Below are 25,436 nucleotides of genomic sequence, written 5' to 3'. Positions count from 1 at the left end.
AATATCCTACAGATTAGATCTAGCCTAAACAACTTCTTATCCATGTAAAATATGATACAGATTAGATTTAGACCACAAAAATATCATACAGATTAGATTTAGACCAGAAAAATATCATACAGATTAGATTTAGCCTAGACGACTTCTTATCCATGTAAAATATCATACAGATTAGATATAGCCTAGATGACTACTTATCCATGTTCAACATTAACCAGATGTGACCAGACTATTCCCTTAAACCACTCTGTGAGATGTGACCAGACTATTAAAGCCACTCTGTTAGATGTGACCAGACTATTAAAGCCACTCTGTTAGATGTGACCAGACTATTAAAGCCACTCTGTTAGATGTGACCAGACTATTGCCTTAAAGCCACTCTGTAAGATATAAATCATCAGAGGACCAGCGATTGGAGCAAATGCATCATGTTGAAACGGCACTCAATATTGTGTAGTCTTTGAGGAATGACACACACACAGGAAACACAGAGCCAGAGTTAGAAAATGACAATTTAATAACAGTGTGTATACATTGAAACTGACTCCATATTCAGCTCATGTTTTGAAATAAAACATTTATATTTGAGTCCTGCATTGTACTTATTTGATTTCATGTGACAAACAAAAACAGTCGGAAGCTTAGCTTCCACCTGATTGGTTTGGTAGAAGACAAAAAACACTGCGCACGCTATGGGGCGTGGGACGTCCTCTACAATAATATGCCTGCTCTAAATTATTTTGACCAGCAGGTGCCAATAGTGTACACTGTGTTGATCAAAGCGTTGAGTAATGTACCTATTTTTGACACGATTGGCTGGAAAACCTAAACGCTTCGCTTCCCCGTCACTACTCCCATGTATGTGTTCTTTCATGGCTTTTCAGCAAGCCTCTCTGGGTAAAACCCTTCCCACACTGGGAGCATTGGAAAGGCTTCTCCCGTGTGTGTTATATTATGTTCTTTCAGGTGCCCTAACCAGATAAATTAGAATAATTTTCACACTGGGGGCAGTGATAAGGCTTCTTCCCTGTATGTGCTGTGTTCTTTCATGACCTTTCAAGCTCCCTATCTGGGTAAAACCTTTTCCACACTGAGAGCATTGGAAAGGCTTCTCCCCTGTGTGTGTTCTATCATGCTTTTTCAGGCTCCCCATCTGGGTAAAACCCTTTCCACACTGAGCGCATTGGAAAGGCTTTTCTACAGAGTGTGTTCTCTCATGTGATTTCAGGGTACCTGATTGGGAAAACGTCTTTCCACACTGAGAGCATTGGAAAGGCTTCTCTACAGAGTGTGTTCTCTCATGTGATTTCAAGGTACCTGATTGGGTAAAACTCTTACCACAGTGGGAGCAGAGGTAGGGCTTCTCTCCAGTGTGTATTCTTTTATGTTTTTCCAGTTGCCCAAACTGTGTAAAACTCTTTTCACACTGGGAACAGTGGAAAGGCTTCTCTACTGAGTGTATTCCCTCATGTTTTTTTAGGTTACTTGACATGGAGAACTTCTTTCCACACTGGGAGCAGTGGAAAGGCTTTTTTCCTGGGTGCCTCCTCTCATGTGATTTCAGATACCCTAAATGGGTAAAACTCTTTCCACACTGAGAGCATTGGAAAGGTTTTTCTCCTGTGTGTATTCTCTTATGATCTTTCAGATGCGATGACTGGATAAATCTCTTTCCACACTGAGAACAGTGATGTTGTTTTGCTGGTTTGGGCGTCTCTGGGTCTGGTTCCCCTGAAGGACTCTTCTCGCTGTCAGAGTGAGAGTCTGGTCTCTCTCCTGTCAAAGACAGAGTATTTGGTTAAACAGAGAGACCTGAATAAAACCTCCACATTTTTAATCTGTCTCCCTATGAGCTTTAATCCAGTCTAGATCCCTTATTATAAAATGGGTAGTTTGGATCATGGATGCTGATTGGTTGGTAGCTGTTAGGTATTCACGATAATCCACTGGTAATACCTGTTAAGTTCCATTTGAATTATCCCTAAACATCCGCTGTCCCACAGCCCAGCCAGGCCATTTATAAACTAATCTCCACAGCCCTGCCAGGCCATTTATAAACTAATCTCCACTGTCCCACAGCCCTGCCAGGCCATTTATAAACCAATCTCCACTGGAAGAAAAGCATAGCAGCATACGGACATCATTAACCCATGGCTACTAGCCTAACATTTGGTTTGGAACAGAGGGACATCATTAACCCATGGCTCCTAGCCTAACATTTGGTTTGGAACAGAGGGACATCATTAACCCATGGCTACTAGCCTAACATTTGGTTTGGAACAGAGGGACATCATTAACCCATGGCTACTAGCCTAACATTTGGTTTGGAACAGAGGGACATCATTAACCCATGGCTACTAGCCTAACATTTGGTTTGGAACAGAGGGACATCATTAACCCATGGCTACTAGCCTAACATTTGGTTTGGAACAGAGGGACATCATTAACCCATGGCTACTAGCCTAACATTTGGTTTGGAACAGAGGGACATCATTAACCCATGGCTACTAGCCTAACATTTGGTTTGGAACAGAGGGACATCATTAACCCATGGCTACTAGCCTAACATTTGGTTTGGAACAGAGGGACATCATTAACCCATGGCTACTAGCCTAACATTTGGTTTGGAACAGAGGGACATCATTAACCCATGGCTACTAGCCTAACATTTGGTTTGTAACAGAGGGACATCATTAACCCATGGCTACAAGCCTAACATTTGGTTTGTAACAGAGGGACATCATTAACCCATGGCTACTAGCCTAACATTTGGTTTGGAACAGAGGGACATCATTAACCCATGGCTACTAGCCTAACATTTGGTTTGGAACAGAGGGACATCATTAACCCATGGCTACTAGCCTAACATTTGGTTTGGAACAGAGGGACATCATTAACCCATGGCTACTAGCCTAACATTTGGTTTGTAACAGAGGGACATCATTAACCCATGGCTACTAGCCTAACATTTGGTTTGTAACAGAGGGACGTCATTAACCCATGGCTACTAGCCTAACATTTGGTTTGGAACAGAGGGACATCATTAACCCATGGCTACTAGCCTAACATTTGGTTTGGAACAGAGGGACATCATTAACCCATGGCTACTAGCCTAACATTTGGTTTGGAACAGAGGGACATCATTAACCCATGGCTACTAGCCTAACATTTGGTTTGTAACAGAGGGACATCATTAACCCATGGCTACAAGCCTAACATTTGGTTTGTAACAGAGGGACATCATTAACCCATGGCTACTAGCCTAACATTTGGTTTGGAACAGAGGGACATCATTAACCCATGGCTACTAGCCTAACATTTGGTTTGGAACAGAGGGACATCATTAACCCATGGCTACTAGCCTAACATTTGGTTTGGAACAGAGGGACATCATTAACCCATGGCTACTAGCCTAACATTTGGTTTGTAACAGAGGGACATCATTAACCCATGGCTACTAGCCTAACATTTGGTTTGTAACAGAGGGACGTCATTAACCCATGGCTACTAGCCTAACATTTGGTTTGGAACAGAGGGACATCATTAACCCATGGCTACTAGCCTAACATTTGGTTTGTAACAGAGGGACGTCATTAACCCATGGCTACTAGCCTAACATTTGGTTAGGAACAGAGGGACATCATTAACCCATGGCTACTAGCCTAACATTTGGTTTGGAACAGAGGGACATCATTAACCCATGGCTACTAGCCTAACATTTGGTTTGGAACAGAGGGACATCATTAACCCATGGCTACTAGCCTAACATTTGGTTTGGAACAGAGGGACATCATTAACCCATGGCTACTAGCCTAACATTTGGTTTGGAACAGAGGGACATCATTAACCCATGGCTACTAGCCTAACATTTGGTTTGGAACAGAGGGACATCATTAACCCATGGCTACTAGCCTAACATTTGGTTTGGAACAGAGGGACATCATTAACCCATGGCTACTAGCCTAACATTTGGTTTGGAACAGAGGGACATCATTAACCCATGGCTACTAGCCTAACATTTGGTTTGGAACAGAGGGACGTCATTAACCCATGGCTACTAGCCTAACATTTGGTTTGTAACAGAGGGACGTCATTAACCCATGGCTACTAGCCTAACATTTGGTTAGGAACAGAGGGACATCATTAACCCATGGCTACTAGCCTAACATTTGGTTTGGAACAGAGGGACATCATTAACCCATGGCTACTAGCCTAACATTTGGTTTGGAACAGAGGGACATCATTAACCCATGGCTACTAGCCTAACATTTGGTTTGGAACAGAGGGACATCATTAACCCATGGCTACTAGCCTAACATTTGGTTTGGAACAGAGGGACATCATTAACCCATGGCTACTAGCCTAACATTTGGTTTGGAACAGAGGGACATCATTAACCCATGGCTACTAGCCTAACATTTGGTTTGGAACAGAGGGACATCATTAACCCATGGCTACTAGCCTAACATTTGGTTTGGAACAGAGGGACATCATTAACCCATGGCTACTAGCCTAACATTTGGTTTGGAACAGAGGGACATCATTAACCCATGGCTACTAGCCTAACATTTGGTTTGGAACAGAGGGACATCATTAACCCATGGCTACTAGCCTAACATTTGGTTTGGAACAGAGGGACATCATTAACCCATGGCTACTAGCCTAACATTTGGTTTGGAACAGAGGGGAGTTGTATAATCCTTGCTATCTGCCTCTCCGACCTCCTGCAACTTTATAATATAATAATCATTATTTTATGAAAGCAATAAGGAAGTCAAACCCAAGTTATTATGAATAACACACCATTGTTTCCCCCCACTTTGTATCATGCCTAAGAACAAATCAAATCAAATTTTAATTGGTCACATACACATGGTTAGCAGATGTCAATGCGAGTGTAGCGAAATGCTTGCAGCACTTAGTTGTGTTTTCACTTCAGGATAATCCGCAGGTTCTCGTGCCTTGTTGATTCAATAACCTGTGGGGCCGGTGTCTATATAACCTGTAATAACCTGTGGGGCCGGTGTCTATATAACCTGTAATAACCTGTGGGGCCGGTGTCTATATAACCTGTAATAACCTGTGGGGCCGGTGTCTATATAACCTGTAATAACCTGTGGGGCCGGTGTCTATATAACCTGTAATAACCTGTGGGGCCGGTGTCTATATAACCTGTAATAACCTGTGGGGCCGGTGTCTATATAACCTGTAATAACCTGTGGGGTCGGTGTCTATATAACCTGTAATAACCTGTGGGGTCGGTGTCTATATAACCTGTAATAACCTGTGGGGCCGGTGTCTATATAACCTGTAATAACCTGTGGGGCCTGTGTCTATAGAACACTTAATCCAAATGATCCTTCCATGTCTTCATGTCTTCATGTCGAAATCAGACATGAGTTGGTGGTAATAACAGGTTATATGATGTGGTATCATAGATATTTTAAATCAGATCAGTCTGTCTTACCTTATAGCTAAAATATGAAGGAGCTAACAATACCATACAGATTTCAATCAGATGAGTCTGTCTTACCTTATAGCTAAAATATGACGGACGTAAAGACACCATTTTAATTTTAAAAACAAATTACAGAGATTCACAATCACATTTAGCTCTCATGAGATGTTGAGTATAGAGACTAAACAAAGCACGACAGAACAATATAATGGGAAGTATTTCATCCAGTAACGTTTTTTTTGGTGCCCGCCCACTCGTGTAGCTTTAAAGGTTGGCTTTGGGCACACAAAAAAACTGTCCAACTCCGCCTCTTTCTCAATTTTCTAACAGAAATGGGATGTGCATTTGGTGGTTCATCGTTGTATCATTCTGGTTTCAGTTCGTAAACTAAAAGGGTTTGCAGACAATACGCAGAGGGCCGACGGAGCTTAGCGCAGTGTGGCAATGTCGTTTTTCGTTACAAAAGGGGCGGCTCCTTGTAATACGCTCTGTCATTCAAAGCAGTTTTTTTTCTACCTGGAAATTGATACCCAACGTACCGTTCCACTGCGAAGATTGAGGGGCAGTATTGAGAGAGTTTTGCAACGGAAGATCCGCCCGTGTCTACGTCACATTTTTTTCCGGTATCCCTTCTGGTATAAACACAGATGGACGTTCTGCGACTTTGCTTCTACTACGTGCCAGTGGTGGGAAAAGTACCCAATTGTCAAACTTACTAAAGAAAAAGTGAACGTCGCCCAGTAAAATACTACTTGAGTAAAATAATTGTTTTAAATATACTTAAGTATCAAAAGTAAATGTAATTTCAAAAATAAAAGTATAAATCATTTCACATTCCTAACATTTAGCAAACCAGACAACACGATTTTCATTTTGTATTTTTTTTATTTACGGATAGCCAGGGGTAAAATTACAAACGAAGCATTTGTGTTTAGTGAGTCTGCCAGATAAGAGGCAGTAGGGATCACAGGGATGTTCTCTTCATGTGCTTGAATAGGAAAATGTTCCTGCTGCTAAGCATTCGTCATGTAACGAGTACTTTTGGGGAAAATGTATGCAGTAAAAAGTACATTATTTTGGGTGCCAGGGAAAATGTATGCAGTAAAAAGTACATCGTTTTCTTTAGGAATGTTGTGGAGTAAAAGTTGTCAAAACATCAATAGTAAAGTAAGGTACAGGTAGCCAAAAAAACGACTTAAGTAGTACTTAAAAGTATTTTTACTTAAGTACTTTACACCACTGCTACTTGCAAGCTTCCTTTTTTGTGCATTTTATTTTGTGATTTGCTAAGCGCAATTACGTCCCGTTTGGAGGAGTGTCTGTGTGCGCTGGTGAGACAATACGAGAACCTTTACAACCCTTTGATGCGGTCGTATTCAGACAAGCAAAAGACAACAGCTGGAGGGAGATATGACATTTGAACACCCATACTGATATCAAAGAAACATGGAGAAAGGTGATGTTTGCAATCCGAAAAGGGTAAAGGAGACTGACTGTCAGGCTTCGTGTTCACGTGAAACATCGTCAGACAGACACCAATATGCCAGATACGGTAAGTAATCATCATGCAGCCGGGTATTTTTGTACAGTCACTGTGATCTGATGTTTAGCTAACCTACACGACACTAAAATATAAACACAACACGTAATGTTCTATTGAAGAATGTTGTGTTGTTCTATTGAAGAATGTTGTGATGTTCTATTGAAGAATGTTGTGATGTTCTATTGAAGAATATTGTGACGTTCTATTGAAGAATATTGCGACGTTCTATTGAAGAATGTTGTGATGTTCTATTGAAGAATGTTGTTAGTGAGCACTTTTCCTTTGCCAAGATCATCCATCCACCTGACAGGTGTGGCATATCAAGAAGCTGATTAAACAGCATGATCATTACACAGGTGCACCTTGTTCTGGGAACAATAAAAGGCCACTCAACACAATGCTACAGACGTCAAATTTCTGGGGGGAGGGTGCAATTGGCATGCTAACTGCAGGAATGTCCACCAGAGCTTTTGCCAGATAATTGAATGTCCATTTCTCTACCATAAGCTACCTTCGACATCGTTTTAGAGAATTTGGCAGTACGTATGGGCAGGCATAAGTTACGGACAACAATTGCATTTTTTTCGATGGCAATTTGAATGCACAGAGATACCGTGACGAGATCCTGAGGCCCATTGTCGTGCCATTCATCTGCCGCCATCACCTCATGTTTCAGTATGATAATGCACGGCCCCATGTCGCAAAGATCGGTAACTCCTGAAAGCTGAAAATGTCCCAGTTCCGCCATGGCCTGCATACTCACCAGACATGTCACCCATTGAGCATGTTTGGGATGCTCTGGATCGATGTGTATGTGTTCTAGTTCCCACCAATATCCAGCAACTTCACACAGGCAATGAAGAGGAGTGGGACAACATTCCACAATCAACAGCCTGATCAACTCTATGTGAAGGAGATGTGTCGCGCTGCATGAGGCAAATGGTGGTCACACCAGATACTGACTGGTTTTCTGACCCACACCCCTACCTTTTATTTAAGGTATCTGTGACCAACAGATGCATATCTCTATTCCCAGTCATGTGAAATCCATACATTAGGGCCTAACGAATTTATTTCAATTGACTGATTTCCTTATATGAAATGTAACTCAGTAAAATCTTTGAAATTGTTGTGTGTTGCATTTATTTTCGTTCAGCACGTGAAATCAGCTCTTTTCTGGATGGGAGAAATTGTGAGCGGGAAATATTCAGTGCCTGTGTTATCATAGGATTATGCTTGTAGGTGCTGGAGGGTGGGGTTTTGAGGGCCCATCCACAGGTGGTTCATCGCCCCTTGATTCATCACCTCTCCGGCCCCTCTCCCCAACGTCCCTTCTCACCAACACCCAACCCACGTCCAGGTGCCCCCGTGCCCTCTGCAACTCCATCAACCTCCACCACATCTCCCCGACCCAGCTCCTCCAATGGCAAGAAGAGGAAGACAGCGGAGGATCCTTTGGACACGGACATTGATGACAAAAAGTTATGTTTTTATTCATATCAATAAATGATCATATTATATGGAAACGTAGAAAGACACGCATATGTTAATCAGTGCAGATATTTGGGCTCCCGAGTGGCGCAGCGGGTCTAAGGCACTGCATCTCAGTGCAAGAGGCACCACTACAGTCCCTGGTTCGAATCCAGGCTGTATCACATCCGGCCGTGATTGGGAGTCCCATAGGGCGGCGCACAATTGGCCCAGTGTCGTCCGGGTTTGGCAAGGGGTAGGCCGCCATTGTAAATAAGAATTTGTTCTTAACTAACTTGCCTAGTTAAATAAAATCAAAAATGTTTAATGATTGAGAATGCAAAAAAACTTACTGCACATCTGCATTTAGGAAATCAGTCAAACAAACAGATAATATCACAATAAGCAGCTAGGTCCAAACTGCTCCTACACGGTGTAACAGTACTGAGTAGGTCCAAACTGCTCCTACATGGTGTAACAGTACTGAGTAGGTCCAAACTGCTCCTACACGGTGTAACAGTACTGAGTAGGTCCAAACTGCTCCTACACGGTGTAACAGTACTGAGTAGGTCCAAACTGCTCCTACACGGTGTAACAGTACTGAGTAGGTCCAAACTGCTCCTACACGGTGTAACAGTACTGAGTAGGTCCAAACTGCTCCTACACGGTGTAACAGTACTGAGTAGGTCCAAACTGCTCCTACACGGTGTAACAGTACTGAGTAGGTCCAAACTGCTCCTACACGGTGTAACAGTACTGAGTAGGTCCAAACTGCTCCTACACGGTGTAACAGTACTGAGTAGGTCCAAACTGCTCCTACACGGTGTAACAGTACTGAGCTGCGTTCAGTACAAACAAAAGCAGTGGAACGATCAATTAACAGAAATAGGTGCTGTACTGAGCAACTAGTTGAAAAATCATTGGGTTCAAAATGTACTGCTGCCCTTAATGCGTCACTCATTGCTTCAAGCCACACCCACCAACCGGAGCAAACCAACAATTCCTCAAAGTCTGTTCAATACCTTTTTTTAAAGAGCTAATTGATCGAAGTTGGGGGGGGGCACAGGACCGAGTTTGGGAAACCCTGATCTAAGTGATTGGTATTCTGACTGACATGTTGTGTTGTCTACCTTCCAGCCATCCATTCACCCACTCAGAAGAGACCTCTAGTGATGTTCTGACTGACATGTTGTGTTGTCTACCTTCCAGCCATCCACTCACCCACTCAGAAGAGACCTCTAGTGATGTTCTGACTGACATGTTGTGTTGTCTACCTTCCAGCCATCCATTCACCCACTCAGAAGAGACCTCTAGTGATGTTCTGACTGATATGTTGTGTTATCTACCTTCCAGCCATCCATTCACCCACTCAGAAGACCTCTAGTGATGTTCTGACTGACATGTTGTGTTATCTACCTTCCAGCCATCCATTCACCCACTCAGAAGAGACCTCTAGTGATGTTCTGACTGACATGTTGTGTTATCTACCTTCCAGCCATCCAATCACCCACTCAGAAGAGACCTCTAGTGATGTTCTGACTGACATGTTGTGTTATCTACCTTCCAGCCATCCATTCACCCACTCAGAAGAGACCTCTAGTGATGTTCTGACTGACATGTTGTGTTGTCTACCTTCCAGCCATCCATTCACCCACTCAGAAGAGACCTCTAGTGATGTTCTGACTGACATGTTGTGTTATCTACCTTCCAGCCATCCATTCACCCACTCAGAAGACCTCTAGTGATGTTCTGACTGACATGTTGTGTTGTCTACCTTCCAGCCATCCACTCACCCACTCAGAAGACCTCTCCTGAAGTTCTGACTGACACGCTGTAAACCAAACAACTAAATGTCCTGAGGTTTTAAGGTTAGAATCAAGAAATACACACAATATTCATCCATTTTATAATTTACATTTTATAATATCCAAATCATATCATGAACATGTAAGGTTTCTTACATGTATCCAATATATCAGTGTAGAATCAAAATAAAATACATTTCAAAATTGTCTCAAAAACTAAAAACAGGCCTATTCTAGAGAATGATTTCATATAAACAATATGATTTAATGTGGCATAAAACAACAGTCTAACAAGTCAGAACACTGCCTGTCTATGCTATGATGTGATTTCAGGTCTTCTGTCTGGGAAAATGTATTTTTTATTTAACAACCTGATATTCATTACACAATGGGAACATGGGTACACACATCCCCAGAGTGTTTTCTCTTCTTATGTTTGCGCAGACTTCCTAAATGGAAAAAATCTTTTCCACACAGGGAGCAATGGTAAGGTATCTCTCCTGTGTGTGTTCTCTCATGTGATTTTAGGTCATGTGACCGTGAAAATCTCTTTCTACAATGGGCACAGGGGTAAGGCTTTTCTCCTGTGTGTGTCCTCTCATGTGATTTTAGGTCCTGTGACCGTGAGAATCTCTTTCCACAATGGGCACAGGGGTAAGGCTTTTCTCCTGTGTGTATTCTATTATGTTTGTTCAGGCTCCCTGACTGCGCAAAACTCTTTTCACACTGGGAGCAGTGGTATGGTTTCTCCCCTGTGTGTGTCCTCTCGTGTGATTTTAGATCCTGTGATCCTGAAAATCTCTTTGGACAATAGGCACAGGGATAAGGCTTTTCTCCTGTGTGTATTCTATTATGTTTGTTCAGGCTCCCTAACTGGGTAAAACTCTTTTCACATTGGGAGCAGTGGTATGGTTTCTCCCCTGTGTGTGTCCTCTCATGTGATTTTAGTTGCTGTGATCGTGAAAATCTCTTTCCACACTGGGGACATTGGAAAGACTTTTCTCCTGAGTGTTTCCTTTCATGCTCTTTCAGGCTTCCTAACTGGGTAAAACTCTTTCCACACAAGGAGCAATGGTATGGTTTCTCCCCTGTGTGTGTCTTCTCATGCTCCTTCAGCTTATCTAACGACCTAAAATTATTTCCACAATGGGAACAGCGGTAAGGCTTTTCTCCTGTGTGTATTCTATTATGTTTGTTCAGGCTCCATAACTGGGTAAAACTCTTTCCACACTGGGAGCAGAGAAAAGGTTTCTCCCTTGTGTGTGTCCTCTGATGTATTTTTAGGTACCGTGACAACTTAAAACTCTTATTACACTGGGAGCAGTTGAGTCGTCTCACTGGTTTGGGAGTCTCTGGGTCTGGTTCCCCTGAAGCCCTCTTACTGCTGTCAGAGTGAGAGTCTGGTCTCTCTCCTGCCAAAGACAGAGTATTTAGTTAAACAGAGAGACCTGAATGAAACCTCCACATGATAAAACTCTCTTCCTATGAGGTTTAATCTAGACTCATTATAAACCGTACATTTGGATCCTTGATGCCGATTGGTTAATAGCCGTTAGTTATTCACAATACTGCCCGGGTAATGGCTGTTAACAGTTCCATTTGAATTATTCCTACACATCCACTGTCCCACAGCCCTGCCAGGAAATTCATCAACTAATCTCCACTGGAAAAAAAGCATCTAGACATTATTACCCCATGCTTCTAGTCAAATATTTGGTTTGTAACAGAAGGGACTTGTTCAAACCCTTTGCTATCCGCCTCTCTGACCTCTGCATTTTGTTTGTACAGAAAATATGTATAGAACTTATTGTGGTGATTTATTATTCAATAGAAATGTTTGAAAATATGTATTTATGCAAATGTATTCTCCCGTTACTTGCTATAATGACAGATAGTGGCCAATTGTTAGGTTGTTACTAGAATGGTACATAAGGGGTTAAGTTAAGATGGGGCTAGAATGGTACATAAGGGGTTAAGTTAAAATGGTGCTAGAATGGTACATAAGGGGTTACGTTAAGATGGGGCTAGAATGGTACATAAGGGGTTAAGTTAATTATCATGTAAACACCTTATTCTGCGTTCCAGCTGTGCATGTGCTAGCACCACCCGAGCCAGCCTTTAGCACGAGTGAAGTGAGTCTGGAAACAACTAAATGTTTGCGAGCCTTTAGCGCGAGTGAAGTGAGTCCGGAAACAACTAAAGGTTTGCGTCTCAGAAGTCGTTTTCACATAACGTTATACAGTATATGTCTGAACTCAGAATCAAATATGCTTCACAAAAATAACATAATAGCTGTGGCAGAAGATATATTTTGAAAAGGCGATATTTCTGCATTTATCAGTGCCATCAGGTAAACTGAGTTCAGATGTGTCCATGTAAACAAGATTATTACAGCCATTTCTGTTTCAGAAAGATATTTTGTCTAGGGATACAAATTTTGATTAATTTTGATGTCGACTAACCCACCCTTATTAAGCAGTCAACAAACTGTTACATTTTTTTCCCCAAACAGTAAAAGGATGTGACAACAAGAAAATACTATCAGAGATCTGTATATTATGACAAAATTCTCAAGTCTCCGCCCTAACAATGGGAGTTGTCCCAATGGCGTGAAGGCAGGCGACAAGTTCTGGTCCAAAATAAGCCGATAGAAATGCATTAGGCATATTTTGACGAGAGTGAAACCTCTCGCTTCACTTCTTCCTCTCTGATGCTATTGTGATGGAAAATGTTATGTTTGTGCTTTTCTAATAACCAATGTCTGTGTTCATGTAAGTGACTGATTGAACGAACCCTCACTATAAGTATCTGCAATTTGGCAATACGCCCAGACCCTTGTTTTGAGAATGAAAGGGATATCTCAGTTTCAAGGTCTCAGCTTGGAGAAGAAGCCTCGTGAGGTATTGGTCTGTCACATGCATGAACCAAACGTTAACCTCTATGGGCTAGGTGGGACGCAAGCGTCCCACCCGTGGTGCACTCCATCAACAGCAGGTGCATTTCAAGAGCGGCAAATTTGAATCCAAATAAATGTCAAAATTCAAATTTTTCAAACATACAACAATTTTACACCCTTTGAAAGATAAACATCTCCTTAATCTAACCACGTTTTACGATTTCAAAAAGGTTTTACGGCGAAAGCATAAATTTAGAGTATGTTAGGACAGTACATTTACAAGAGTTGTGTGTAATGTTTTGTCAATTCAAAGACAGGGTCACCAAAACCATAAAACCAGCTAAAATGATGCACTAACCTTTTACAATCTCCATCAGATGACACTCCTAGGACATTATGTTAGACAATGCATGCATTTTTAGTTCTATCAAGTTCATATTTATATCCAAAAACAGCGTTTTACTATGGCATTGATGTTGAGGAAATCGTTTCCCTCCAATAACCGGCAGTCAAGTCAACACCACAAATTAAATAATTAAAATTAGAAAACATTGGTAAAATATTATATTGTCATTTAAAGAATTATAGATTTACATCTCTTGAACGCAATCAACTTGCCAGATTTAAAAATAACCTTACTGGGAAATCACACTTTGCAATAATCTGAGCACTGCGCCCAGAAAAATACGCGTTGCGATACAGACAAGCCGTCATGTTGGGGAGATCTAAAATCGAAAATACTATGTAAATAATCCATTACCTTTGATTCTCTTCATCAGATGTCACTTCCAGGTATCACAGGTCCATAACGAATGTAGTTTTGTTCAAAAAAGCTCATAATTTATGTCCAAAAATCTCCGTCTTGTTAGCACATGATCTAAGCCCGCCGGACTTCACTTCATGAACGAGGGGAAAAAATATATTTCCGTTCGTTCAAACATGTCAAACGTTGTATAGCATAAATCATTAGGGCCTTTTTTAACCAGAACATGAATAATCTTCAAGGTGGACGAATGCATTCTCTTTTATAACGTATTGGAACGAGGGTACCCAACATGAACTCGCGCGCCAGGTGTCTAATGGGCCATCATCGTTCCATGGCTCTTGTTCGGTCAGATCTCCCTCCAGAAGACTCAAAACACTTTGTAAAGGCTGGTGACATCTAGTGGAAGCAATAGGAAGTGCCAAAATATTCCTCAGCCCCTGTGTTTTTCAATGGCATAGGTTTAAAGGTAATACAACACATCAGGTATCCACTTCCTGTCAGAAAATGTCTCAGGGTTTTGCCTGCCAAATGAGTTCTGTTATACTCACAGACACCATTCAAACAGTTTTAGAAACGTTAGAGTGTTTTCTATCCATATATAATAAGTATATGCATATTCTAGTTACTGGGTAGGATTAGTAACCAGATTAAATCGGGTAATTTTTTTTATCCAGCCGTGCAAATACTGCCCCCTAGCCCTAACAGGTTAATGATGAATCAACTGTGAATGACGAATAAGCTAAATCATGCAACTATAACTTGTCTGTGTTAGCAGTATATAAGAGATCTAACAGGACTGCCCCGGAGGAGCTCCCTGCAGACCGGTACTTTATGCATTTCAGTTTGACTGTGACCTCTCCAGCTTGCTGTTAATAAATAATGATTCATTTCAGGTTGACTGTGACCTCTCCAGCTTGCTGTTAATAAATAATGATTCATTTCAGGTTGACTGTGACCTCTCCAGCTTGCTGTTAATAAACAATGATTCATTTTAGTTTGACTGTGACCTCTCCAGCTTGCTGTTAATAAACAATGATTCATTTCAGTTTGACTGTGACCTCTCCAGCTTACTGTTAATAAACAATGATTCATTTCAGTTTGACTGTGACCTCTCCAGCTTGCTGTTAATAAATAATTATTCATTTCAATCATCCTCATGTAGTAACCCCCAAAAAATTGTTAAATCAAAATAGATTTTATATTTGAGATTCTTCAAATAGCCACCCTTTGCCTTGACAGCTTTGCACACTCTTGGCATTCTCTCAACCAGCTTCATGAGGTAGTCACCTGGAATGCATGGTTACTACATGATTCCATATATGTTATTTCATAGTTTTTATGTTTTCACTATTATTCTACAATGTAGAAAATAGTAAAAATAAAGAAAAACCCTTGAATGAGTAGGTGTTCTAAAACTTTGACTGGTAGTGTATATATGACGATGTCTTAACGATGGAGGGTCATTTGATTCATCCACCGTCTTAACGATGGAGGGTCATTTGATTCATCCAACCGTCTTAACAATGGAGAGTCATTTGATTCATCCACCGTCTTAACGATGGAGAGTCATTTGATTCATCCACCGTCTTAACGATGGAGGGTCATTTGATTCATCCACCATCTTAACGATGGAGGGTCATTTGATTCATCCACCATCTTAACGATGGAGGGTCATTTGATTCATCCACCGTCTTAACGATGGAGGGTCATTTGATTCAACCACCACCTTCTTAATGATGGAGGGTCATTTGATTCAACCACCACCTTAACGATGGAGGGTCATTTGATTCATCCACCGTCTTAACGATGGAGGGTCATTTGATTCATCCAACCGTCTTAACAATGGAGAGTCATTTGATTCATCCACCGTCTTAACGATGGAGAGTCATTTGATTCATCCACCGTCTTAACGATGGAGGGTCATTTGATTCATCCACCATCTTAACGATGGAGGGTCATTTGATTCATCCACCGTCTTAACGATGGAGGGTCATTTGATTCATCCACCACCTTAACGATGGAGGGTCATTTGATTCATCCACCACCTTAACGATGGAGGGTCATTTGATTCATCCACCATCTTAACGATGATTCATCCACCGTTTTAACGATGGAGGGTCATTTGATTCATCCACCGTCTTAACGATGGAGGGTCATTTGATTCATCCACCGTCTTAACGATGGAGGGTCATTTGATTCAACCACCACCTTCTTAATGATGGAGGGTCATTTGATTCATCCACCGTCTTAACGATGGAGGGTCATTTGATTCATCCACCACCTTAACGATGGAGGGTCATTTGATTCATCCACCACCTTAACGATGGAGGGTCATTTGATTCATCCACCGTCTTAACGATGGAGGGCCTAAGACAATGGGCCTCAAGGTCTTGTCATGGTATCTCTGTGCATTCAAATTGCTATCGATAAAATGCAATTCCTTGACATCAGCAAACCGCTCGCCCACAAACGACGCCATAAACGCTACACTGTCTGCCCGATACAGTTGAAACTGGAATTTATCAGTGAAGAGCACACTTCTCCAGCGTGCCAGTCGCCAATGAAGGTGAGCATTATTCCACTGGAGTCGGTTACGATGCCGAACCGCAGTCAGGTCAAGACTCTGGTGAGGATGATGAGCATGCAGATGAGCTTCCCTGAGACGGTTTCTGACAGTTTGTGCAGAAATTCTTTGGTTGTGCACAGTTTCCCACAGTTTCATCAGCTTTCCGGGTGGCTGGTCTCATACGATCCCACAGGTGAAGAAGCTGGATGTGGAGGTCCTGGGCCGGCGTGGTTACACGTAGTCCGCGGGTGTGAGGCCGGTTGGACGTACTGCCATATTCTCTAAAGCAAAGTTGGAGGCGGCTTATGGTAGAGAAATGAACATTCAATTTTCTGGCAACAGCTCTGGTGGATATTCCTGCAGTCAACAAGCCAATTGCACGCTCACTCAAAACTCAAAACTTGAGTGTTGTGTGACAAAACTGCACACTTTAGAGTGGCCTTTTATTTTCCCCAGCACAAGGTGCGCCTGTGTAATGATCAGGCTGTTTAACCAAAGACACACTTGTCAGGTGGATGGATTATCTTGGGAAAGGAAAAATGCTCACTAACAGGGATGTAAACAAATTTGTGCACCACATTATAGAGAAATTACATTTCTGGGATCTTTTATTTTAGCTCATGAAACATGGGACCAACACTTTACATGTTGCATTTATATTTTGTTTAGTCTTTGATAAGATATACAAATCAACATTTCTGAAAAATCAGTAACGGAATTTCTGCAATTGAATTGCCTACAATGGGAAATCATAGTATTCATAAACCACAGTTGGGTTCACAAGTTTGGACAGTAGAGTAGAGGAGAGTACAGTACAGTGGAGTACAGTACAGTACAGTGGAGTAGAGTACAGTACAGAAGTGTACAGTAGAGTACAGTAGAGTAGAGTACAGTACAGTACAGTAGAGCAGAGTACAGTAGAGTAGAGTACGGTGGAGGCCAGAAGAGAGTGGAGTCACCCTAGGGGGCTCAGTATAGTAGAGTTGAGTATAGCTCAGTACACTAGAGTTGAGTATAGCTCAGTATAGTAGAGTATAGTAGAGTATAGTAGAGTTCATTACACACTAGAGTTGAGTATAGCTCAGTATAGTAGAGTTGAGTATAGCTCAGTACACTAGAGTTGAGTATAGCTCAGTATAGTAGAGTATAGTAGAGTTCATTACACACTAGAGTTGAGTATAGCTCAGTATAGTAGAGTTGAGTATAGCTCAGTACACTAGAGTATAGTAGAGTTCATTACACACTAGAGTTGAGTATAGCTCAGTATAGTAGAGTATAGTAGAGTTCATTACACACTAGAGTTGAGTATAGCTCAGTATAGTAGAGTATAGTAGAGTTCATTACACACTAGAGTTGAGTATAGCTCAGTATAGGGTAGAGGTCATACCCGGTGAGAGCTCGTGGGGGGCATTACACACTAGAGTGGAGTATCGCTCAGATAGTAGAGTATAGTAGAGTTCATTACACACTAGAGTTGAACACACTATAATGTGCGTTATTGTACTGTACTGAGCTCAATTGTACTAAACTCTGTTTTCCATCAGCGCTGGCCGTCGGCTAATCAGCCAGTTACACTCATTTTCAGCCCACTATTTTACCCACTTCATATTACTAGGTATACTTTTCATCTAACAGTTTTAACTGGCTAGTCTGTCGAGCCCTCTCCTGCTAGAATGAACAATATGCATATTCTAGCCATCTATTGAGAGGAGAGGCACCTCACAGAGTGAATGTTGACAGGGAATCGTAGTCTGTACCCCCTCCCGGTACAATCTGTGTGCTCTGTAGACAGAGGAGGGAGAGAGCTTCAACGTCCCATGTCATAGAAGTGGTAATGATGATTTGAAATCCAGTAGGGAATCAACTAAATGTATATAAAATGTATTCATTTGCCCAAGTTGATCACAAGACATGAACAGAATGCATCTGTGATTCGTATTTCCTGTAACTTTCTAAAGAGGCAACGTGTGTGTGGTCCGCACGTCTACCACTTTGTATAACCGTTTGCGATGATGCTGACGTCTTCTGGTAGATGGAAAGGCTTTCCCAAAAACCTTCTTAATTAAATGTTTACTCCAAAAGTAGCCTCTGCTTACGCGGCAGAATGGTATCATGATTATTGTCATCAATCCAGTGGGTATATGTTTCACTAACTCTACCATCACATGTGAGCTACAAAAACACAGCTAAATAAATAGCCTCTTGCCAGGTGCATTAATTAAAGGGTAACTACAGCCCAAAATGTTATTTAAAACATTTTCCCAGACCTCAAAATTGATCTCCTGATGTGGTGTAAGCATCGTTGTGGACTTAAAACATAACATTTTATTTAATTTTAAAAAAAGGGTGATTTTGAGAGCAAAAATGGCCCATTTCTCAGTCTGAGTATCACAGAAACTCAAAACGTTGAATGAATAACATGGAATGGATGAAATGTATCAAAATAACTTTCAAAAGATGAAAAACATACAAAATCATATTTGTAAACATACAATTTCGCAGAAAAAGGGAATTTAAAACATCAACTTGTGTTACAAAAGGTTAAGAAAAGAAACAGTGTAACTGTTAGACAGAAATGGTCATTTCTCCATAATTTCCAACATTAGGAATGTTGGTGCTTTTAGACTGAGCTAACATATGGAATTGTTTTAAGATGGTTATGCTGTTGATCATTTAGCTATTAGATTAAGAATTGACTGAGCTAACATATGGACTTGTTTTAAGATGGTTATGCTGTTGATCATTTAGCTATTAGATTAAGAATTGACTGAGCTAACATATGGACTTGTTTTAAGATGGTTATGCTGTTGATCATTTAGCTATTAGATTAAGAATTGACTGAGCTAACATATGGACTTGTTTTAAGATGGTTATGCTGTTGATCATTTAGCTATTAGATTAAGAATTGACTGAGCTAACATATGGACTTGTTTTAAGATGGTTATGCCATGGATCATTTAGCAATTTGATTTATAATTATAGGGCCCCTTTAGGTATCCCCCCCAAAATATTTAAACATTATTTGATTAAATATTGAATTTGGCCTTTATTACTATAGCCCATAGAAACGCATTGAATAACACATTCATAAATGGCAAAAAAAGAGACGGTCAAAATGTTTATTAATAAGGAATAAGGTTTTGAAGTGTCTGTCCTTGATCTAGCAGATATAAACAAGATCAGGAAATATTTCGTTTTTTTTGGACACACATTTAACCACTTATTTTTGTTGGCACAAAACTACCTCCATACTTCCATTCATTTGTATGTGTTACCTTCAGATGAATGTTTAATATCTATATATATCTCCATACGTCCATTCATTTGTATGGGTTACCTTCAGATGAATGTTTAATATCTATATATATCTCCATACTTCCATTCATTTGTATGGGTTACCTTCAGATGAATGTTTAATATCTATATATATATCTCCATACTTCCATTCATTTGTATGGGTTACCTTCAGATGAAGGTTTAATATCTATATATATCTCCATACTTCCATTCATTTGTATGGGTTACCTTCAGATGAATGTTTAATATCTATATATATCTCCATACGTCCATTCATTTGTATGGGTTACCTTCAGATGAATGTTTAATATCTATATATATCTCCATACGTCCATTCATTTGTATGGGTTACCTTCAGATGAATGTTTAATATCTATATATATCTCCATACGTCCATTCATTTGTATGGGTTACCTTCAGATGAATGTTTAATATCTATATATATCTCCATACTTCCATTCATTTGTATGGGTTACCTTCAGATGAATGTTTAATATCTATATATATCTCCATACTTCCATTCATTTGTATGGGTTACCTTCAGATGAAGGTTTAATATCTATATATATCTCCATACTTCCATTCATTTGTATGGGTTACCTTCAGATGAATGTTTAATATCTATATATATCTCCATACTTCCATTCATTTGTATGGGTTACCTTCAGATGAATGTTTAATATCTATATATATCTCCATACTTCCATTCATTTGTATGGGTTACCTTCAGATGAAGGTTTAATATCTATATATTTCTCCATACTTCCATTCATTTGTATGGGTTACCTTCAGATGAATGGGTCGTAGAGCAAAACGGAAGAAAAGAGTCTACCTTTTCCATAGAATGGTCATTATAGTTTTGAAGGCCAAACAGTTCGGACGCTACAGACGTTTTCGTGAGAATATTGATTTTCAGGATGTCTCATAGTCTAACAAACACCATTTTTTTTACATTGCTGCTACTCACTGTTTATTATCTATGCATAGTCATTTTACCCCTACCTAAATGTCCATATTACCTCAATTACCTAGACTAACCTGTACCCCCACACATTGACTCGGTACCGGTACCCCCTGTATATAGCCTCATTACTAACCTGTACCCCCACACATTGACTCAGTACCAGTACCCCTGTATATAGCCTCATTATTGTTATTTTATTGTGTTACTTTTTTTAAACTTTAGTTTATTTAGTCAATATTTTTCTTAACTTGGATTTTTCTTAAAACTGCATTGTTGGTTAAGGGCTTGTCAGTAAGCATTTCACTGTAAGGTCTACTACACCTGTTGTATTCGGCGCATGTGACCAATAAAATGTGATTTGTAGCTCGGCCATCTTCCATCGCAGTTGCGGAAGGCCAACATAGGCAGACGTGCTGGATTAAGACTCAGCCCATGTTGCGTCCCAATATCTCTAGTTTAAACTAACGGATTCTGATGGGGATTATTTTTATTATGTTACTTAGATTGATGCACAGGTGCATCAAAATACTATTAAGGATTTTAAATAACCTGTGGTAATTATTTTTTTTATACCTTTCATCCAGATCAAAATGATCCTTCATTGTCTTGATTCTGTCCTCTTCATCATTTCATCATTTGAAATCACACATGAGAAGATTTTCGCTTTTTAGACACTGAGCAAAACAAAGAGATATACAGATGTTAACAAATGTTGTGAAAAATATAACGGGAAGCATTTGATCCACAAACGTTTTGTTGGCCGCCCCCCACTCTTTGTAGCTTTCACAATTCCTACTGCACAGAACTATTAAAGTGTAGAACTTCAGTAGAATGCCCCTTTAAAACCACACATCGGTTCAACAACTGCAGAGTTTGTACCCCTGTTTTTAAGATATTACTCACGGTTGTTAATCAGATCTCCTGTCTCCTCTTCTTCTTCTTCTTCCAATGTGACAGTAATCTCCCCCACTTCCTTCATTCCAAAAATGTCTTCCTCTTCTTTCATTGTGACAGTCACCTCCTCTTTCTCTTCCTCCTCTTCTTTTACTGTAACATCCTCCTCTTTCACTTTGAACACTTCTTCACCTTCTGTCAATTTAACTTCTTTCTCTTCTTCTTTCACTGTAACAGCCTCACCCTCTGCTTCTTGTTTTACTGTGACATCCTCTTCTTCCTTCTCCTCTTTCACGACAATGTTCAGCCCCAGAGTTTCTTTCTCCAACCAGCAGATCCCCTCTTTGGAAGTGGTGGCGTCGTTTAGTGAGCTCATGGTTGGGATGTTAGCTAGATAACTAGTTAGCATTAGTGACTAGACTAGCACTACTGCTAATATACTCAGCCAGCTAGCTGACTAACAACAACGTAAATATTAAATTGGGTAACTAACTAGTAGATACGACAAGTGTGTTTAAAACACAGTGGCTAATATACACCGAAAGCTTATAAAGAGCTTGAATGTTTTCGGCTATGTTGGCTAAAAGCTACAGAGGTGGATAACTCGCCGTTGTTGTTGAAGAAGCGTCCCGTCCATTAGATTATACGTCACACTGGCAGCATTGCCTGAAACAGGCACATCGCCATCTGCTGGGTGGGAGGGTAACAGTCAAGGGAAATGTTTATTTTATTTTTAGACAAAAAGCAGGTTTTCATTTATTTCATGATATAATATTATTATATTGTTACGTACAAAGAGAAGCATGTGTTGATTAGTGAATATCTTTAATGAGTGAGAATGTAAAACACCCTACCATACTACTGTACATCTGCATTTAGGAAATCAATCAAACAAACAGATAATATCCCAATAAGGTAGCTAGGTCCAAATGGTATAACAGTACTGAGTAGGTCCAAACTGCTCCTACACGGTGTAACAGTACTGAGTGGGTCCAAACTGCTCCTACACGGTGTAACAGTACTGAGTGGGTCCAAACTGCTCCTACACGGTGTAACAGTACTGAGTGGGTCCAAACTGCTCCTACACGGTGTAACAGTACTGAGTGGGTCCAAACTGCTCCTACACGGTGTGACAGTACTGAGTGGGTCCAAACTGCTCCTACAAGGTGTAACAGTACTGAGTAGGTCCAAACTGCTCCTACACGGTGTAACAGTACTGAGTAGGTTCAAACTGCTCCTACACGGTGTAGCAGTACTGCGTAGGTCCAAACTGCTCCTACACGGTGTAACAGTACTGAGTAGGTCCAAACTGCTCCTACACGGTGTAACAGTACTGAGTAGGTCCAAACTGCTCCTACACGGTGTAACAGTACTGAGTAGGTCCAAACTGTTCCTACACGGTGTAACAGTACTCAGTAGGTCCAAACTGCTCCTACACGGTGTAACAGTGCTGAGTAGGTCCAAACTGCTCCTACACGGTGTAACAGTACTGAGTAGGTCCAAACTGCTCCTACATGGTGTAATACATCATGTAAACTCAGCAAAAAAAGAAATGTCCCTTTTTCAGGACCCTGTCTTTCAAAGATAATTCATAAAAATCCAAATAACTTCACAGATCTTCATTGTAAAGGGTTTAAACACTGTTTCCCATGCTTGTTCAATGAACCATAAACAATTAATGAACATGCACCTGTGGAACGGTCGTTAAGACACTAACAGCTTACAGACGGAAGGCAATTAAGGTCACAGTTATGAAAACTTAGGACACTAAAGAGGCCTTTCTACGGACTCTGAAAACACCAAAAGAAAGATGCCCAAACTGCTCCTACACGGTGTAACAGTACATCATGTAGGTGTATATAATGAACAGACTAGCTCTATACTGCTCCTACATGGTGTAACAATACATCATGTAGATGTATATAATGAACAGACTAGGTCTATACTGCTCCTACATGGTGTAACAATACATCATGTAGGTGTATATAATGAACAGACTAGGTCTATACTGCTCCTACATGGTGTAACAATACATCATGTAGACGCCAGGACAGCGGAGTCAATCACCACCTTCCGGAGACACCTGAAACCCCACCTCTTTAAGGAATACAGTTGAAGTCGGAAGTTTACATACACCTTAGCCAAATACATTTAAACTCAGTTTTTCACAATTCCTGACATTTAATCCGAGTAAAATTCCGTCTTAGGTCAGTTAGGATCACCACTTTATTTTAAGAATGTAAAATGTCAGAATAATAGTAGAGAGAATTATTTATTTCAGCTTGTATTTCTTTCATCACATTCCCAGTAGGTCAGAAGTTTACATACACTCATACATTTGGTAGCATTGCCTTTAAATTGTTTAATTTGGTTCAAACATTTCGGGTTGCCTTCCACAAGCTTCCCACAATAAGTTGGGTGAATTTTGGCCCATTCCTCCTGACAGAGCTGGTGTAACTGAGTCAGGTTTGTAGGCCTCCTTGCTAGCACACGCTTTTTCAGTTCTGCCAACACATTTTCTATGGGATTGAGGTCAGGACATTGTGATGGCCACTCCAGTACCTTGACTTTGTTGTCCTAAAGCCATTTTGCCCCAACTTTGGAAGTATGCTTGGGGTCATTGTCCATTTGTGGAAGACCCATTTGCAATCAAGCTTTAACTTCCTTACTGATGTCTTGAGATGTTGCTTCAATATATCCACATAATTTTACATCCTCATGTTGCCGTCTATTTTGTGAAGTGCACCAGTCCCTCCTGCAGCAAGGCACCCCCACAACATGATACTGCCACCCCCGTGCTTCATGGTTGGGATGGTGTTCTTTGGCTTGCAAGCCGAAGAACAGAGTAAAATGTCTATATAGGACTCAATATAGGACTCGTTTTACTGTGGATATAGATACTTTTGTACCTGTTTCCTCCAGCATCTTCACAAGGTCCTTTGCTGTTGTTCTGGGGTTGATTTGCACTTTTCACACAAAAGTACATTCATCTCTAGGAGACAAAACGCGTCTCCTTCCTGAGAGGTATGACGGCTGCGTGGTCCCATGGTGTTTATACTTGCGTACTATGGTTTGTACAGATGAATGTGGTACCTTCAGGTGTTTGGAAATTGCTCCCAAGAATGAACCAGACTTGTGGAGGTCTACAATTTTTTTCTGAGGTCTTGGGTGATTTCTTTAGATTTTCCCATGATGTCAAGCAAAGAGGCACTGAGTTTGAAGGTAGGCCTCAAATACATCGACAGGTACACCTCCAATTGACTCAAATTATGTCAGTTAGCCTATCAGAAGCTTCTAAAGCCATGACATCATTTTCTGGAATTTTCCAAGCTGTTTAAATGCACAGTCAACTTAGTGTATGTAAACTTCTGACCCACTGGAATTGTGATACAGTGAATTATAAGTGAAATAATCTGTCTGTAAACAATTGTTGGAAAAATTACTTGTGTCATGCACAAAGTAGATGTCCTAACCAACTTGACAAAACTATAGTTTGTTAACAAGAAATTTGTGGAGTGGTTGAAAAACGAGTTTTAATGACTCCAACCTAAGTGTATGTAAACTTCCGACTTCAGCTGTAGATTCGACCCATTTAAAATAAGCAGATATGCTTTCCAAACATGCCAGAAGGCATCTAAAACGATGTAGTTAGACGCTCTGGTTGGGCACTATCAACTACTATCTGTGATGAACTGGTACTCTCTTTTCTTCAAATCACAAGCAGTTTCCTTTACACACTTTAATTAATACTTTGAAGTGCCATCCTCTAGGAATACA

The 25,436-nt window shown here is 40.6% G+C and overlaps 1 protein-coding gene across 2 annotated transcripts; it reads right to left on the bottom strand.

The window, feature by feature from the left end:
• Positions 1-499: 499 nt before the first annotated feature.
• LOC106592500 (uncharacterized) lies at positions 500-22,290 on the bottom strand. 2 transcript variants are annotated; one of them, XM_045711145.2, is made up of 2 exons: positions 21,669-22,290; positions 500-1,776 (listed from the first exon to the last, which is right to left on the bottom strand). In XM_045711145.2, the coding sequence occupies exons 1-2, from the start codon at positions 22,066-22,068 to the stop codon at positions 953-955; spliced, it is 1,224 nt and encodes a 407-aa protein (XP_045567101.2). In that variant the 5' UTR covers positions 22,069-22,290; the 3' UTR covers positions 500-952. The 2 variants fall into 2 exon arrangements, with proteins under 2 accessions (XP_045567101.2, XP_045567096.2); XM_045711140.2 differs by lacking the exon at positions 500-1,776 and adding an exon at positions 10,370-11,688.
• Between the last annotated feature and the right edge of the window lie 3,146 nt (positions 22,291-25,436).

Source organism: Salmo salar, chromosome 02 (assembly GCF_965601325.2).
Source record: "Salmo salar chromosome 02, fSalSal1, whole genome shotgun sequence".
In the NCBI taxonomy this organism is placed as follows: domain Eukaryota; kingdom Metazoa; phylum Chordata; class Actinopteri; order Salmoniformes; family Salmonidae; genus Salmo; species Salmo salar.
Note: the sequence above shows the minus strand (reverse complement) of the source record. Positions and strands in the feature narration are given on the sequence as shown.

Coding starts and splice junctions, on each gene's coding strand:
- LOC106592500 (XM_045711140.2), bottom strand. CDS start 22,068: ATGCTAACTAGTTATCTAGCTAACATCCCAACCATGAGCTCACTAAAC. Junction 11,689..21,668: donor AGGAGATCTGATTAACAACC/GTGAGTAATATC, acceptor TGTCTTTGGCAG/GAGAGAGACCAGACTCTCAC.